Consider the following 19912-nt stretch of genomic DNA (forward strand, 5'->3'; position numbering starts at 1 on the left):
TTATTACCATGAGCACGAGTGAGTGAGTGAGTGAGTGAGTGAGTGAGTGAGTGAGTGAGTGAGTGTGTGAGTGTTAAGTGAGTGAGTGTTGATTGTGTGAGTGAGTGAGTGTTGAGTACCTGAAACTTGGTACCTGGGCAACATGAAATATAAGTAAGTTATTACCATGAGCACGAGTGAGTGAGTGAGTGAGTGAGTGAGTGAGTGAGTGTTAAGTGAGTGAGTGTTGATTGTGTGAGTGAGTGAGTGTTGAGTACCTGAAACTTGGTACCTGGGCAACATGAAATATAAGTAAGTTATTATCATGAGCACGAGTGAGTGAGTGAGTGAGTGAGTGAGTGAGTGAGTGAGTGAGTGAGTGAGTGAGTGAGTGAGTGAGTGAGTGAGTGAGTGAGTGAGTGAGTGTTAAGTGAGTGAGTGTTGATTGTGTGAGTGAGTGAGTGTTGAGTACCTGAAACTTGGTACCTGGGCAACATGAAATATAAGTAAGTTATTACCATGAGCACGAGTGAGTGAGTGAGTGAGTGAGTGAGTGAGTGAGTGAGTGAGTGAGTGAGTGAGTGAGTGAGTGAGTGAGTGAGTGAGTGAGTGAGTGAGTGAGTGAGTGTTAAGCGAGTGAGTGTTGATCGTGTGAGTGAGTGAGTGTTGAGTACCTGAAACTTGGTACCTGGGCAACATGAAATATAAGTAAGTTATTACCATGAGCACGAGTGAGTGAGTGAGTGAGTGAGTGAGTGAGTGAGTGAGTGAGTGAGTGTTAAGTGAGTGAGTGTTGATTGTGTGAGTGAGTGAGTGTTGAGTACCTGAAACTTGGTACCTGGGCAACATGAAATATAAGTAAGTTATTACCATGAGCACGAGTGAGTGAGTGAGTGAGTGAGTGAGTGAGTGTGTGAGTGTTAAGTGAGTGAGTGTTGATTGTGTGAGTGAGTGAGTGTTGAGTACCTGAAACTTGGTACCTGGGCAACATGAAATATAAGTAAGTTATTACCATGAGCACGAGTGAGTGAGTGAGTGAGTGAGTGAGTGAGTGAGTGAGTGAGTGAGTGTTAAGTGAGTGAGTGTTGATTGTGTGAGTGAGTGAGTGTTGAGTACCTGAAACTTGGTACCTGGGCAACATGAAATATAAGTAAGTTATTACCATGAGCACGAGTGAGTGAGTGAGTGAGTGAGTGAGTGAGTGAGTGAGTGAGTGAGTGTGTGAGTGTTAAGTGAGTGAGTGTTGATTGTGTGAGTGAGTGAGTGTTGAGTACCTGAAACTTGGTACCTGGGCAACATGAAATATAAGTAAGTTATTACCATGAGCACGAGTGAGTGAGTGAGTGAGTGAGTGAGTGAGTGAGTGAGTGAGTGAGTGAGTGAGTGAGTGAGTGAGTGAGTGAGTGAGTGAGTGAGTGTTAAGTGAGTGAGTGTTGATTGTGTGAGTGAGTGAGTGTTGAGTACCTGAAACTTGGTACCTGGGCAACATGAAATATAAGTAAGTTATTACCATGAGCACGAGTGAGTGAGTGAGTGAGTGAGTGAGTGAGTGAGTGTGTGAGTGTTAAGTGAGTGAGTGTTGATTGTGTGAGTGAGTGAGTGTTGAGTACCTGAAACTTGGTACCTGGGCAACATGAAATATAAGTAAGTTATTACCATGAGCACGAGTGAGTGAGTGAGTGAGTGAGTGAGTGAGTGAGTGAGTGAGTGAGTGAGTGAGTGAGTGAGTGAGTGAGTGAGTGAGTGAGTGTTAAGTGAGTGAGTGTTGATCGTGTGAGTGAGTGAGTGTTGAGTACCTGAAACTTGGTACCTGGGCAACATGAAATATAAGTAAGTTATTACCATGAGCACGAGTGAGTGAGTGAGTGAGTGAGTGAGTGAGTGAGTGAGTGAGTGAGTGTGTGAGTGTTAAGTGAGTGAGTGTTGATTGTGTGAGTGAGTGAGTGTTGAGTACCTGAAACTTGGTACCTGGGCAACATGAAATATAAGTAAGTTATTACCATGAGCACGAGTGAGTGAGTGAATGAGTGTGTGAGTGAGTGAGTGAGTGAGTGTGTGAGTGAGTGAGTGAGTGAGTGAGTGTGTGAGTGTTAAGTGAGTGAGTGTTGATTGTGTGAGTGAGTGAGTGTTGAGTACCTGAAACTTGGTACCTGGGCAACATGAAATATAAGTTATTACCATGAGCACGAGTGAGTGAGTGAGTGAGTGAGTGAGTGAGTGAGTGTGTGAGTGTTAAGTGAGTGAGTGTTGATTGTGTGAGTGAGTGAGTGTTGAGTACCTGAAACTTGGTACCTGGGCAACATGAAATATCAGTAAGTTATTACCATGAGCACGAGTGAGTGAGTGAGTGAGTGAGTGAGTGAGTGAGTGAGTGTGTGAGTGTTAAGTGAGTGAGTGTTGATTGTGTGAGTGAGTGAGTGTTGAGTACCTGAAACTTGGTACCTGGGCAACATGAAATATAAGTAAGTTATTACCATGAGCACGAGTGAGTGAGTGAGTGAGTGAGTGAGTGAGTGAGTGTGTGAGTGTTAAGTGAGTGAGTGTTGATTGTGTGAGTGAGTGAGTGTTGAGTACCTGAAACTTGGTACCTGGGCAACATGAAATATAAGTAAGTTATTACCATGAGCACGAGTGAGTGAGTGAGTGAGTGAGTGAGTGAGTGAGTGAGTGAGTGTTAAGTGAGTGAGTGTTGATTGTGTGAGTGAGTGAGTGTTGTGTACCTGAAACTTGGTACCTGGGCAACATGAAATATAAGTAAGTTATTACCATGAGCACGAGTGAGTGAGTGAATGAGTGTGTGAGTTTTAAGTGAGTGAGTGAGTGAGTGAGTGAGTGAGTGAGTGAGTGAGTGAGTGTGTGAGTGTTAAGTGAGTGAGTGTTGATTGTGTGAGTGAGTGAGTGTTGAGTACCTGAAACTTGGTACCTGGGCAACATGAAATATCAGTAAGTTATTACCATGAGCACGAGTGAGTGAGTGAATGAGTGTGTGTGTGAGTTTTAAGTGAGTGAGTGAGTGAGTGAGTGAGTGAGTGAGTGAGTGTGTGAGTGTTAAGTGAGTGAGTGTTGATTGTGTGAGTGAGTGAGTGTTGAGTACCTGAAACTTGGTACCTGGGCAACATGAAATATCAGTAAGTTATTACCATGAGCACGAGTGTGAGTGAGTGAGTGAGTGAGTGAGTGAGTGAGTGAGTGAGTGAGATGTTTTACGCCGCTTTTAGCAATATTCCGGCAATATCACGGCGGAGGACACCAGAAATGGGCTTCACACTTTGCACCTACGTGTGGAATCGAACACGGGTCTTGGGCGTGTCATGAGCGAACGCTTTAACCACTAGAAATATCAGGCCCCCTATAACTTGCCTATGGGGAATATTGTATAATACAAAACGCAAGGATAACTTACCCATTACAATCATAGCAACAGGGATGGCCATGAAAAGCCCAATCAGAATGGTGCAACCAACTGAAACAATAAAGACACAGGAAGTAACTGCATGAGCTGTAAGCTATCAACGATGCTTAATTACTATCATACTTTAACAGGGCTCGATTGAGTTATTAAAAACATGCACCAGTGCAACCTATTTTTAAAAATGCAGCCTACTATGTATGTCTACATGCACCAAGTGCATGTAAATAAAATTCACACTTTTGTCAGACTAACCCTTACTTGACCAATCTCTGAATACACTCTATACCTCAAAGCTTTATTTACCACACTACATCACTAATCCCTGTGTTGTTTGTAATTCATGACAAAGACATCAGAGACCTGAGATTTTATTTATTTAGACTAGTTATGCATCAAAGTTTCAACTTTGATAAATTTATGGGACCTGGGTGCAACCTGGTTTTGTCTGGTGCAACTAGGTTTTCATGTCAATATGCACCTGGTGCAACTAGGTTTTCACGTCAACATGCACCTGGTGCAACTAAATTTTCATGTCAACATGCACCTGGTGCAACTAGGTTTTCACGTCAACATGCACCTAGTGCAGGTTAAATCAAGTTCTTTAAATTGAGCTCTGCTATAATGTATACAGTAAAGAATCATGAAGGACTAGGAATATTTAGTTGCTTAATGCTGTGGTCGACATCCTGTAAGCATGGTAAGTGGAGGATATCCAGCATGTCCACTGGATTCATGAAGTCGTCTCCTACAACAAGCATAGGCTGGAGCAGATCTATTGCTACCCAGAGTAATATGTTGATAATACACTCTGGCCATGTGACTTACTTGTGCCTGCCAGGAGGAGGGCGAATCTCTTGAGGAAGTCGGGAACTCCACTAGACTGTGTCTTGGCAGCTTTCACTCTTCCATACAGGGACTCATAGGTCGGCGGGGGCTCTGTCACACAGAACATGAGCATGATGACATGTATCAACTCTGTAGCAGTGCACAAGTACATGTGCAGTGTTTTAAGTTGAAAGTCAAGGGGTCCTTGTCAAGAATAATGCAAAAAGTTAAGGACTCAGGAAGTCTGTAGATTCTAAGCTATGGCAGAAGACCAAAAGGAGACAGGACTGCACCTAATTATGACCACTGAAGAGGTACAGAAAAATGGGTTTCATGTCTCTGTCATCCATGATATCATTCCATTTCCTTACGACCTCAATTCTGCAAGTTTGATTTTAACAAAACACAACAACCACAGACCACATATACACTGGATAGAACACAATGTATTAATGTAGATGCAATGGTGGTAGTGAGTGAGTGAGTGAGTATGGTTTTACGCCGCTTTTAGCAATATTCCAGCAATATCACGGCGGGGGACACCAGAAATGGGCTTCACACATTGTACCCATGTCGGGAATCGAACCCGGGTCTTCAGCGTGACGAGCTAACGCTTTAACCACTAGGCTACCCGACCGCCCCGCAATGGTGGTAGGAAACTACAGGATGTCTAAAATATCCGCAGCGATATAATAGTACACCCTTTACTTATGTAGATTCAATGGTGGCCAGAAACTACACGATCATAAATTATCCACAACAATATTATTGGGCAGCATTATTTTCTGGCATTCAGAAGAGGTCGATTAACTTAGTTTTTGTATACAACAGTCTGAATGCTTCGCTCACTTGTAAGAATTTAGAAGCCTTGGCATTCATTGGATGATTAGAGAATCTTCGGAGATATCCTCAGATTATTATGTAGAGAGGTATCGTATCAGATTAAAAGATCTGATCTAATATGATTGGCATTCACTTCAGGGATACAGTACTTTCCTCATATAACCTGGTAAAATGAATAAATATTGAACTATCACCATATCTAACAAGTACATACATATATAATAAGGCTGTCAGCTGGTACGGTTTTGTGTTCACTGTGCATCTTGAACTATCGTGTACCAGATGTCCTTTAATCACATATTTTATGTCAGCCCATATGACATGAAAGAAGCAATGAAGCTGAGAATGAAAGACTTAAAGTCAAATCAGGAACATACTGTGGCATACACCATACAAAATATGAATTAGTCCCTATTTTACGACAGGTCACATATTGCTAATATGTTAAACAAGAATACAAGTGGCAACTTTTTGGGGGACATCATATAGCATTTTACGACATCATCAATGGAATGTCAGTGCACGTTACAAATAGGGAAAGAAGTAAGTGAGCATGTTTATTTTAGATTTTCACAAAACAGTAGCACACTATAATATAGTGTGAGTGAGTGAGTGAGTTGGGTTTAACGCCGCTTTTAACATTATTCCGGTTATATCACGGCGTGTCATCATGAGCATCGATCCACACAATTGAGATCTATGACATGCATCAAAGAATATACTGAATACCCAAAGAAACCTATCAACATGATCAATGCCAAGCATGCCAATGTGAATAACTTTTGAGTATTTACTCAATTGTGCTATGCTCAGTAAAGTATTCACCTGATGAAGTAGTAAGAACAAAATGTGTGTCCAAACCCACAATACCAGAACTACAGGTAACATTTTGAGCAATTGAGTTTTTACTCAAAGTTTTCTACTTTAATTGGGTTATTACATTTTTTCATTGGGTGACCAATATTTTTTCACACATCTATTCATCACACTGTTGGGTTTTTCTCCAAATGAGTTAACATTTTGAGATGCAAAATTTTTTTTTAGATGTATATCATGTATAAAAAGGTTCTAAATCTAGGCTTGAATCGGAAGGTAAATTAGCTTGTAATTGTATTTCGGAAATATTAGCTCCGTTTTACACCTTCCCGAAAAAGCTTCATTGGGTATTTATGCATGCTGTTTTTATACATTTGAGTTTTTCATTTAATGCATGCGTTTCTGTACGCATGTTAATTGAAAGTAATTTGGTTTTGAATATTTTTTTGGGGGGTGGGGTTGGGGAGGATTTTACGTAAATATACTGCTTATGAGTACTGGGTAGCTCTGCAATACAGAAGTTGACATCCATGAGACTTTGTCATTCGTCATATAACTTCTTAACATGCCAAATGCCTTTAAAGAACCTACATAATAAACTTTCATTTTGATGACAAACATTTAAATATTTGACAGTTCTACCTATAAGCCCGATTATCATGGATATAGTCCCACTATCATCATTTTACTAATATATGGAAGCCTCTCCTTTCATTATTAGACCACACAGTGACATATAGGGTCATTATTCTGGCTGGTTTAGATTCTAGGCTAATCAAATTTCACAAGACAATGACATGACAATACTCATGATACTCATGCTTGTTACTGACACTTAGCATGTTGAGATAATGACGACAGCCATGACGTAGTCCCAATGCTCATGTAAAGAAAGTGTCATAGAACCTATTTTTGGGGTTTAACGCCGCTTTTAACATTATTCCAGTTATATCACGGCGTGTCAGCTTAATGTGGGAGGAAAGCCCGAAGTGATGCAGGTCTTAAGACGTTTACCACTTCGGTGAAACCCACGAGCACGGTTATGGTGCTGACAAACCGAGAAACATAATCGGGGCGAACCGGGATTCGAACCCACAATCATAGGTTTCTGGCGTGCCCAAGGGACGCAACTCTGCACAGCGAATCGCGGCGCCTTAGACGACTGGGCCACCCATGCCCCCCCCCCACCTATTTTAGAAGCTTGATTATTTGATTATTTTACTTAATGAAACTCCAGATGTCAGTAACAGATGGTCGTGTAGATACAAGGTAGATACATTACTGGCATCAGGAACCTGAGGCGAGCAGGTGTTCACAGAGAGGACAGCATTTATACCTTCCACCTGAATTAACTCACTTATATATAATCAATAACAGTCACGGAATTCCATGGCATAGATCCTATAACCAGCTGCATGAATACCAACAATAAACCTGCACTCACGCTCACTGCCGTTTGTGACTTTTGATCAATACCTCGCTGAATGAATACTGTCGTCAGTGTAACTATCTGTTCAAGGATCCCATGAGTCCCACTAGATACACATATCAATCAGTGATAGAAACTAACAGTTCTAGTCAATTAGTCCTGATAATGACAACATATAGCAAAACATTAAAAAATGGCAAATTTCATCTGGTCATTATGATATGTTAACTATTGGGAAGTTAGGCAAGGACTATAGGACTAGTGTCAATTTCCAACCCTGTTATCAACACCCATTTGTATGGTCTATGGCGAGTGTGGCAGATACACGATATACATCAACTCCCAAACTAGATGCTTGAAATACCGGTTTAATGTTCTTGGAATGCATGCATGCCGAATCCCCAAACTTATAATATGCTTGTACATTTAGACGACATGGGCAAAGTAACATGGGCATCACCTATAAGAAACCTTTTATTTTCTCATGGCAGTTTTGTATGGTTAAACCAAACAGTTGGTGATGTTAAACTCTTCTTGAAACAATTTTGTGAACAATCTATAAATGTGTTTTACCAGGAATGACATTCCACTCTAGAAAACAGTTCAAGGTATGACTTGTATAAAACTTTTAAGAGTCTTATTCGCATTTTTAGATCTCATGATAAATGAAGGAAGAAAAATGTCCACTGAAAAGTCAAAGAGGTTGTGCCCATTATGTCATTCAGCTATAGAAAATGAAATTCATTTTACATTTGTATGTCCTTATTATTGTGATCTAAGAAACAAATTTATACCTGAACGCTATCTGTCAAATTATCCTGTACCAACTTTTATTTCTCTTCTTTCTTCAAAAATGATGCTGTCATATTAAAACTGGCTATATATGTTAAAAATGCAATTTCCCTCAGAAACAAATTGTAAAACATGAGTATATATCCAAATATGTAAAACTATATATTTGTAACTCTCTTGTATATGGGCTGGAGGCCTTAGTTACATGCAAAAAATATCTTTGACTTTTGACTGTATACTTTCTTCTGTATTAAACATTTTGATAGGGCCATTATCATGATTATATAAGACTTTCATTCAAACCTTCACACAACCATACATGCAGTCGCACATCATGTGATTGACCCCAAGTTCCTACAGATGAAGTAAGTTTCTATGTGTTCCTTTCAAACCTCCTGCATCTGTTCATCTAGCAGTTAATGGGTACCCAGTAGGATGAGATGGCCATGTGGCTGTTAACTTCATAGTGTCTCCCAGGAAACATGGGTTGTATACTCCCCAGGGAGATGAGAATCGAGTGCACACTGATCCATTGACAGGGTTGATAATGGTGTTAGCCCTTTGAGCATGCTTCAATGGATGGACTATAGTGCATTACAAATATACATTTATTATTATTATTTACATTTTAAAAATCAGACACCTTTCTATGACGAGATAACAATTTCATTGAAATCAGATCTTTTACTGCAATAATGAAACCCCTTTGCGAGAAGATCGGATGACACTGCAAAAAATAATGCAGTGCTATTATATCGTTGTAGATATTCTATTAATGTCTGTTTGTTGTTTAACGCTGCACTCAGCAATATTCCAGCTATGTGACAACATTTTGTAAATAATTGAGTTTGGATCCGACAAATCTATATCATGAGCATCGATCAACGCAATTGGGATACAGTGACATGCATCAGCCAAGTCAGAGAGTCAGATCACCTTTTCCTGTTAGTATGTGTTACGTCAAGCATGGGTTGCTCCATCTTCCCGAGGCAAGAGAGTTAACTGACTTTAAAAGTCCAGTAACCACCCTTGCCGAACTAGGCTAGTATTATGGAGTTACATTTTGGCTGGACTAAAGAGTCTATGCATAGTCCAATCAAAATCGTGCACCGAAATCGAAATCCTGTTCAATAACTGTCGTACAGATTTCAGTCGATTGCAGGATTTGCAAAGCATGTGCACCGCCAACGCATTGTCAGCAGATATTTTCCAAATCTTTTCATGTTTCTAATCAAGGTGCTCACGTGGTTTGATGCATTTCGTGATGTAAGACCCATTTTGTCACAATTTAGATCTTGATTATCGATCAGATCGTCCTGACCGGGCGCCACCATTTTATGTGAAGCAAATGCAAGTGATACGAGAGGTGGAATTTGATTGGTCCATAGGAGAGGCTTAGAAGGGACATAACTGGCAATAGCCACTGGTGGCGCTACGATCGAGCCCAGCAATTCCAGCCTAGTTCGGCAAGGGTGGATACTGGACTTTTAAAGTCAGTTAACTCTCTTGCCTCGGGAAGATGGGGTTGCTCTTGAGGGTGTATTTGTGCTCAGGGGAAGTTTTCTTTTGCTAAGACTTAAATTTCCATATTGATGTTATAAAGAAATAGTTTTAGAAAGGTGATTTGTTAAGCTCAAAAGCCAACAAATCCTTTATTTACACTGGGAGGACATTCTACATATTCTGTGGTGGTTGTCAGGTTTTCAAGCAGAGATCGATTTTAATGAGATTTTGATAAGACATCTCTCTCTCTGTGTACTGAAATCAATCCACAGGAGGTCACGTCATGAGAACTTTCTTATAAACCTGTCAGCATTGAGTCTTGGTACAAGGCATTTAAGCTTGGGGGTTTTAAATAACAAACACAGACAGTTCCAAATGAAAATAATAAAGGCTGTTAGTGTAGGACACCAAAAAGTATCACAGAAATATATAATTGGTAGCCCCAGAACCTTGGAAGGAGGACCCCCCTATAATTGTAAAATGCTACAATTCGACCCTCTAGGGCATGCACCCCTTGATAATTTGGAATCTAGACTGCAAATGGTGTGATTTTGAGCAAGAAATAGATTTTGTCAATCGACAAGAAAAATGAAGTAAGAATAATGTTAACATGTGGAAGCAAATTGCTACAACATTCTAACTGATCCTTCAATTTAATCATCATAGACCAATCAGAATGTTGATAGCCCATGAATCTACCATTCGTATTACACTCTTGCCTGTGCTACACCTACAGTGTTTCGGATATGCTATCCACCCGCTCTCTTCAGAGAGCTGTTGTGACCATGGCACCCATACCACATGTACCAAGAAGGGAGTACACAAATTGGAATATTCGTGTTCTGTAAATGTATTCTTTTGTAAAATACTCTGACAAAGTTCACCTGAAGTGACTTCCCATGGAGGGTTTGTTTGTCAGATGTTCAATATGGAGGTATCATATGGAAGCAAAATATTTGATTTGAACATGTTGAATGAGATTGGTTGTTTTAATTAATTCACTTGAAGAAATACACAACATGCATAGTACTACCCAAACATTCATGCTTCATGTGAAGAACACCTGTTGACGGTGTATGTACACAGATGCCTGGAACAATTGTTCATAGAAAAAATAATTGAAAATATAATGTCACCACCTCATATTAGACTTTTTTTAATGAAAATGTGAAAACTATTTTATTGTGGCCTCAATTAGCATGGGCGAGAAAAATGGTCTGAAGGGGCATGCTAAGACAGCACATAATAAATGTAAAAAATATCATAAAAAGAAGTTGTTCAAGATGCTGAAGTTGCTTATTATCTCCGAGTCTGTGACTGTAGCCACATGTCTACAGAATGCTGTGAAAATTGCCAAGAGAGTTCAGGTTAGCATGGCTGGTAGACAATTTATTTTGACACAGACTGATCACATTTTCTACACTATTTGACATTATTGTTATTACCCAAAAGACCAATACAGACATTATTGATACTTGATATAAATGATGAAACTTCTGAGAATCCTGACACTGAATACATGGCTATTACGGCTAATTGTTTCAGTCTGTGAGCGGGTTCCGAATGACACATAGGTAGCCATCAAGCACTTCATCTCATATGCTGCTTCAGTGATAGAAGCAAACAATTTTTGTCAACTAGTCCTTATAATGATAACATGTAGCAAAAACTTTAAAATGGCAAATTACTACTCGTCCTTATAATACTTTGACTATTGGGCAGTTTGGCAAGGACAATAGGACTAACACCAATTTCTATCGTTTCTTCAGTGGCCTCTTCAGTTTGTAGGCCGCCTCCATGAACCAGTGGTAGAGCATTCGCCCAGAGAGCGGAAGGCCCGGGATTCGATCCCCGGCCTTGTCATACTAAAAGACGTTAAAAGATGGTACTTGTTGTTACCCTGCCTGGTGCTCTGCATTTAGGGGCTAAAACAAAGACTGGTCGACTTGGAGTCAGTATACTGTGTCTAAGTGGGGTATTGTTAAAACTGCGGCATGGTATCTCAGTGGGCTAGCACTAAAAAAATCGGCATTTGTCTGGACTACTACAAGAGCACAAGCACGCACACACACACATAGCTACAGTAAATATAACTGCAATAATAATGGATGCAAAGTGAAACCCCATTTCACCTCACCTCACCTCACCTCACCTCTTCAGTTTGTATGTACCTGTACTCCTGTACTCACAGATCAAACCCAGTTATCATGTGTACACGAACTCCCCTGCAGACATTAGACATGAAGTGTTTGAAACAAAAACATCAGCCCTACTGCCATCAAATTTCAGAACCTGTTTTTGTTTTTCGGGGGTTTGAGGCCTAAAACTACACAATAAGAAGCCTGCTTCGACAGGTTACATAAATTTATCAACTGAAGTGATTGCGAAAGCTTCAGATTTTGGAAACAAACATTGAACTATGTCAAGTGACGGATGGAAATTATTTGTCAAGAAAAACGAAACGAAAATAACTTCAGGTTTTGAGGACAAATAAATCAACACTTAAATTTACTGCAGACCATAAGGAGCCATACAAAATTAAATTGAAACTACCCAACTTCCCAGAGCCGAACACTGTATACCTCATTACCTATACTATGTACGTGTACTGTTGCGAGCACCAGCAACATATGTTACACGTTGGGCAGCACATGTACAAATAGGATGCCACCAGAAACAGCTTTGGAAGCCGAATTGCTTTATAAAACAACTCTATTCTACATATATATATATATTTATACATAATATAATTATATGAACAACATGATCAATTTGCCATGACTTACAGGATACATAAATAAATAATGCAGAACATTTTCATTGTCACGCTTATTCGTTCCATATCAACTCAGGAAGTGTTACGAACTTGTTAACAGTTATTGACTGATATTTATTATACCTGTGACTGTGTATCCAAAAGCATCAACTAAAATTAAATATCTGGTGTTGGGTAGTTCAACTTCTGCTGATCATATGAGTGAGTGAGTGAGTGAGTTGGGGTTAACGCCGCTTTTAACAGTATTCCAGTCATATCACGGCGTGTCAGCTTAATGTGGGAGGAAAGCCCGAAGTGATGCAGGTCTCAGACGTTTACCACTTCGGTGAAACCTACAAGCACGGGTATGGTGCTGACAAACCGAGAAACATAATCGGGGCGAACCGGGATTCGAACCCACAATCATAGGTTTCTGGCGTGCCCAAGGGACGCAACTCTGCACAGCTAATTTGGGCGCCTTAGACGACTGGGCCACCCTTGCCCCCGCTGATCATATGATATATTTGTATTTCTCATCATATATTCAGACTACTAGTACTCTGAGCACTAGGGGCATGATGAGTGATGTCTGTTGAAAAGGAAACAAGGAGTATTCATGAAATTGGAAACATCTGATTTCTTTTGCATGGTAAGGTCCTGAGACTACTGACCATGCTGACAGGTTTTTTCAAGTTTTTAATTAAGATTAATTTAACCAAAGATTAGTAGAGGCGTGTGGTATATCCGGTATACCACGATATATGAAATACTAATGATTACGCATCACAATATGTTTGGAAAATACCGATATTAAGGATGTCACGATAGAGGTGTCACATGATATGGTACGTATCTCGATACAGAAGCCACAATACGATACATATCTTGATATTGTATGAATATACAACATTTTTTCATGACATTCTTTTGACATGACACTCAGTCAAGTCAACTATTCTGTACGAGTGAGTCAGTTTGGTTTAACGCCGCTTTTAACATTATTCAAGTTATATCATGGCGTTTCAGCTTAATGTGGGAGGAAAGCCTGAAGTGATGCAGGTCTCAGACATTTACCACTTCCGTGAAACCAACGTGCACGGGTATGGTGCTGACAAACCTAGAAACATAATCAGGGCGAACCGGAATTGAAACCCATCATAGGTTTCTGGCGTGCCCAAGGGACGCAACTCTGCACAGCGAACCGCAGCGCCTTGGACGACTGGGCCCCTAGACAGTATGAAAAAATAATAACAAACAAGCAAGTTTGCATACTGTATTATAACAGTTAGCAAGGACGCTGGTCAGTCTTGTTATTGGGCCATCTTTTTTATCCAAAGAAGACCAAAAAACTTATGAGTATCTAAAAAAACAGTTGGTACTTATTGATATGACAGTCGATTTGAGGTTAAATGTGAATTGATGCCAAAGTAAGTGTATCGGGTATTGCAACATGCAAAGTGTGCCGACGTGGTTATTCAGGTTCATAACAAATTACACATGAAAGAATGCATGCAATATATTGTGGCATCATAAAACATGAATCATCATTGCAATAAATTGAAATATGACATTCAGGCCAATACCCATCACTAAAGGTTGGCATGTCAACAATCAAAACCTTTTTTCAATCATGAACATTGAGATGATGGGAGCTAATTGTTTTGTATTCAGCATGCTGCAGTTTTTTAGAATAATATTGTGTTGCTATCTTTATTATCTAGCATGTCTAGCATGGCTGGGGAACCCTTAATGACTTTAACCCATTTAGTTTCATCCTTAACTTCTTTCATCCTTTCCGTAATATCACTAGTGTTCAAAATTAAAGGGGATGACAGGATCCATGAGATGTTCTCATATGATATTTGACTCTTGGGAGGCACTTCAAACTAAAACCCCTTGACATTCATGCTTAATTTCGAACACTGCATCACATGTCACAGCACCAAGCACTGCTTACCATGTATACTCTCAGACAGTCATGATTATAGTCATGTGCTAATTTACTACAGTTCCTTTGTCTGATGGCCAGGAGAAATAGCAGACAGCCTTCTATTAAAGGTAGTGACACGGTAGACCAGTTCATAGTCTTTACTCATATATACTTGTATTCATCTTCCCAAGGCAAGAGAGTTAACTGACTATAAAAGTCCAGTATCCACCCTTGCTGAACTAGGCTGGAATTACTGGGCTCGATCGTAGCGCCACAAGTGGCTGTTACCAGTTATGTCCCTTCTAAGCCTCTCCTATGGACCAATCAGATTCCATCTCTCGTATCACTGCGTTTGCTTCACACAAAATGGTGGCGCCCGGTCAGGACGATCTGATCGATAATCAAGATCTAAATTGTGATAAAACGGGTCTTACATCACGAAATGCATCAAATCACGTGAGCACCTTCATCAAAAACATGAAAAGATTTGGAAAATATCTGCTGACGAGTTGGCGGTGCACATGCTTTGCAAATCCTGCAATCGACCCAAACCTGCATGACAGTTATCGAACCAGATTATGATTTCGGTGCACGATTTTGATTGGACTATGCATAGACTCTTTAGTCCAGCAAAAATATAACTCCATAATACCAGCACAGTTAGGCAAGGGTGGAAACTGGACTTTTATAGACAGTTAACTCTCTTGCCTTGGGAAGATGAATCACTGACATCTCATATGCTGCTTCAGCAATAGAAGCTTTATTTGTTTGTTTGTTTGTTTGTTTATAGCCGCAGTCAGCAATGATCCAGTTATATTACGACGGTCTCTAAATAATTGAGTATGGACCAGACAATTCCATGATTGACATCATGAGCATTGACGTACGCATTTGGAATGCGATGACATGAATCAACCAAGTCAGTGAGCCTGACCACCCAATCCCTCTTACAACAAGCATTGTTGTCTTTTACGGCAAGCATGGGTGGTTGAAAACCTATTCTAGCCCGGACAGCGATAGAAGCAAACAATTTTAGTCAACTAGTCCTTATAATGATAACATATAGCAAAAACTTAAAACATGGCAAATTTCTACTAGTCCTTGTGATAGCAGTTTGGTAAGGACAAGAGGACAATGAGTGCCAATTTCTAATGCTGCAATGTTCCTACTGTAATTCAGCACTATGTCATTAATTAATGTGACACAAGCAACAGACTGGACTTACTTTCAACTTTGATAAATTTACGGGAGAAAAATATATGACATATTTAGGGTACATTTATTCTGTGCTATATATAACATATAGCAAAACCCTTAAAAAGGGCCAATTTCTACTAGTCCTTATGATACCTTTACCATTGGGCAGTTTGGCAAGGACTATAGGACCAGTGTCAATTTCTAACGCTGGTTAACTGACTGTAAAAGTCCAGTTTCCACCCTTGCCGAACAAGGCTGGAATGTCTGGGCTCGATCAGTAGCATCACCAGTGGATATTATGAGTTATGTCCCTCCTATTGACCAATCAGATTCCACCCCTCATATATCTTGCATTTGCTTCAAAGAAAATGACGGTGCCCAGTCAAGACGATCAGATCGATGATCAAGTTGAATATTGTAAAAACAGAACTGGGGCTTACTTTGTGTCGTGCATCAAATCATGTGAGCACCTTAATTAGAAACATGAAAGCATTTTGAAAATATCTGTTGACGCCGAGTTGACGGTACACAAGCTTTACAAGCCCTGCAATCGACCAAAATCTGCACAGCAGTTGAAATAGATGATGATTTTGTTACGCGGTCTTGAGTGGATTGTACATGGACTCGTTAGTCCAGCCAAGATGTATCGCCATAATTCCTGAATAGTTTTGCAAGGGTGGAAACTGGACTTTTAACTCCCTTGCCTCGGGAAGATGCATCAGGTAAAGTTGATACAATTCATAAACTCTTAAAACATGCATAAACATGAAAATTAAAATAATAACAGTTGAATATGTTCCCTTGGTACTGTCATCAATTATTTGTATACCCTAGGTTTGTCCTGGAGCGAGTATACACCGCGGGACAACAGTTACCTGTGGGGTCATGGATAGCCTGGCTGTAGGGTGGGGGTGGCATGTTGCCTGATGGAGGATCCATGCCTGGATACACAGGGGGAGGTCCCTGAAATACAACACAAGGAAACTTAACTGTAGTCACAGGTAGAAAATATTAATGTACAATCAAATACTCTGTGTTGAAACTGAAGGGATGAAAGGTATGACATTTCTAAGATTCAACACAAACACTGAGGAATTATCAATCAAAACTAAGCATGCAAAGTGTTAATGTAGACCATGTAGACACAAAATTAGGGAAAAGGGCATTATTTTGTTCAATCTTACATGTCCAAAACAGGAACATATTTTAAACTAATGTCCTCATTTGTTAAATTCAGGGGTATTTTAGAATTGCATTCAATGACATAATAAACCAAAGAGTAGTGGTACTATTTAATAGCAGCAAAACATGAACATGTTATGTGGTCGTTAGCTGAAAGAGTTTCTGACTGATTTCAATTCTTCATGGGGATCAAGCAACTAATTGCCTGTGAAAATGTGGGTCATGTAGCAGAACGATTATCGAGTCTGGGCCAGAAAAACCAGTGATGGATATCACGAGCAATGTCTAATATCGTCAGGGTATGGTGACACGCAAATAGCTAAGTCATCGAACCTGACCTCATATAGTGATGAAGTATCTTTAAGTGTTAACAGTTTATACACGTTTCTTATTAACCAACTTCACAATATCATGTAGATGATCTTCCCTGTGTTAATCTAAGCCATGTTTCACCCAGACTGATCATGCTGACTGACCTGAGTAAGTGAGTATGGTTTTACACCCCTTTTAGCAATATTCCAGCAATATCACAGCGGGGGACACCAGAAATGGGCTTCACAAATTGTACCCATGTCGGGAATCGAACCCGGGTCTTCGCGTGACGAGTGAACCACTAGGCTACCCGACCACCCCCTGGCTGACCTTTGGCAGAAACAGGAGAAGGTAAAAGCAGCCCTAAACAACAAGATCACCGAAGCATGCAGTCACTTAGCTTAAGCCTACACATACTGCCTAACATGGCTCAGGAAAATCCTGAATATTTGTTGCGATCTGATCATACACATTAACATGATTTAGCAACCTGCCAAATACAATGATTACTGACCTTCTTTATTGAACAAGCTATGTCAACCTCATACTGGACAGTACTTGTCTGAATAAATTAAATGATATAGGTAAATCAGGGGTAGATACCTTGGTCATATCCAACTGGCCTGCAGACTAGTGGTTATGTAAAATAACTAGACTTTAGATAAAATAACAAGTCCATGTAGATTGTTACTTGTCTTGGACTTACAGACCAGTGTCCATGTCTATCCCTGCATGGAAAACCTCTACCCACCCATTGTTGCCCAATGATGATAATTGCTTAAAACAAGTGAGAGAATCAAGTCTTTGAATGGCATTTATAAGTGATACACATGAGAGCGATAATTTATGGCTTTCAACTTCCTTATGAGGAACACAATGTTTCGGAGTATAAGCTTACTCCTTCATGAGGTGAATGAATGCTAGGATGTAGAAAGTATAGAGAGAAACAAAAGGGAAGCCAACAGTTGATTAGCGCTGATTTGTAATAAGCAATGGATGGCTGAAGTATATAAGATGTGTTAATGTCAACGATCACTTTACATTATTAGGCATTCTTTCACTGAGTGAGAGGGGCCTAATAATGAGAGAGAATGCCTAATTAATGTAATGTGATCATTGACATTACAACACATGTTATATATTTCCATCTGTCAGAAATACAGCGACACTTGCAATTGGCTTGCCAACTAGTGAACCATATGATTATACATACATAGTGAAACTTTATAACTCAAGACTCCATCAATTTGATACACATATATGTAGATCTATATGGTTAAAGATCACATTACAATAATATACATAAGTTTCTGACAGAACACTTATCAATGCTATATATACCGACAGTCCCGAATTACAGTCTGCTTGTCTTGAACTATGAACAATTTTATCACGTTGATATATTTTTATGACTCAATATTGATATGACACCAAAATAACGACACACATGATAACAGCGATAGTAACCAACAGTTTTAGTCCATTAGTCCGTAAAATGATAACATACAGCAAAACACTTAAAAAGGACAAATTTCAAATAGTCCTTATGATACCTTAACTATATGGCAGTTTGGCAAAGACTTTATAGGACTTGTGCCAATTTCTTATAAGATAAGGTCTTACTTTCTTTTATCCATGTCAACTATATATTTGACATCCATCAATCTTATTTACATTTTTTAATTTTGGATAATACAAAATGTTGTCATGAGTCAACAGGGTCCAAGGATTCAGAATGGCTCAAGTTCTTAGACATTGGCTGATCCAGTGTTTATGGTGATTGTTATAAAAAATAGAGATTCTTTTATTTTGTAAGGACCAAGAAGAATGTCCAATCAAACATGAACTTAAAAATGACCTGTTGCCAATTATCTCGAGCTAATTCCCTGCTGGTCGGTGATTCATTTCCTGTACTCAGACTACACGACGTTAAATCACCAACACCATAGCGACATACATAGCGACATACAATGTAGCCTAAGACTCTTAGTAAGAGACCGCAACTATCGAAACCTACCTTGTTTATTAGTATATTACAAAATGTGTCCACGGTTTCTCAAAACATTAACACAACTTTAGAACTTTAACCAACTGTGTATAAATACACGTGACAATGACTGTCATGATCCTTAAGTCACTCCTCTGTGTTATTTTTAATCACAGCTAATATGACTGTCGGTCTGCGATCAACAGAAAGTAAACATAATAAGCTAAACAAATTGAAATATTAACCCTAAGATTCAGTGTCTCGCTTAAAGAAATACACGAAACTATTCCGTGGTTAACGCACACTCGATACTTTCGGGTATTTCGTACTGAATTGATCGGTATTTGTCACATGCAAACGATTTTACCTGTTGATAGCCTTTCTCCATATCAGCAGACGCCATTTTTGTTTTCGCTGTCAACTCAAGTCTTTCCGTAAGGTTTCGGGCATGTCACGGAAAGGCACGAGTGAACACGAATACAAGAAGATGGGTGTGACGTCCGCCTCCGACAGGCCTCGTCGGAGTTCGCAAATTTCTTTTTAAACAATATAACAGTTATACATATCGTGGCATGTTAGTAATTCAACGAATCTGTACGAGAAAAACAGTGATTGGTAGCATTAGCATCGTCCCGTTTCATGTGTCACATATGTAATTACATGTACCGTATTCGACGTAATAAGCGCACAGGGCTTTTTGGTGAAAAAAACAGAGTTGAAAGATACATTTCGTGGTTTATGCTGACAGCCTGAAATGTTTATGTACGACAGATATATATATTTTTCCATTGCAAATGTTTAGGTTGCATATAACACACGAGTGTGTATTATACGCGAATTGATAAGTCTTGTGAACATTGATCAATCGGAAGGGGTGCTAATTGGGATTGTTCACTTGTCAATATGTTAGCAATTATCACTGTGGGCGCAGAGCGGGGCGCTTATTAGGT

General features: G+C 39.6%; 1 protein-coding gene across 1 annotated transcript in view; it reads right to left on the reverse strand.

Annotated features, from left to right (window-relative positions):
- LOC124114644 (transmembrane protein 272-like) overlaps positions 1-19403 on the reverse strand; it is a 30595-nt gene extending 11192 nt beyond the window's left edge. The window contains exons 1-4 of the mRNA XM_046475319.2: positions 19330-19403; positions 16357-16444; positions 4217-4327; positions 3383-3442 (exon numbers count right to left, since the gene is read on the reverse strand). Of these exons, the coding sequence (XP_046331275.2) occupies positions 3383-3442; positions 4217-4327; positions 16357-16444; positions 19330-19365 (295 nt within the window). The 5' untranslated portion in view covers positions 19366-19403. The remainder of the gene's footprint in view (positions 1-3382; positions 3443-4216; positions 4328-16356; positions 16445-19329) is intronic.
- Positions 19404-19912: the final 509 nt, after the last annotated feature.

This window comes from Haliotis rufescens, unplaced genomic scaffold (genome assembly GCF_023055435.1).
Source record: "Haliotis rufescens isolate VD_foot unplaced genomic scaffold, xgHalRufe1.0.p SCAF_133, whole genome shotgun sequence".
NCBI lineage: Eukaryota > Metazoa > Mollusca > Gastropoda > Lepetellida > Haliotidae > Haliotis > Haliotis rufescens.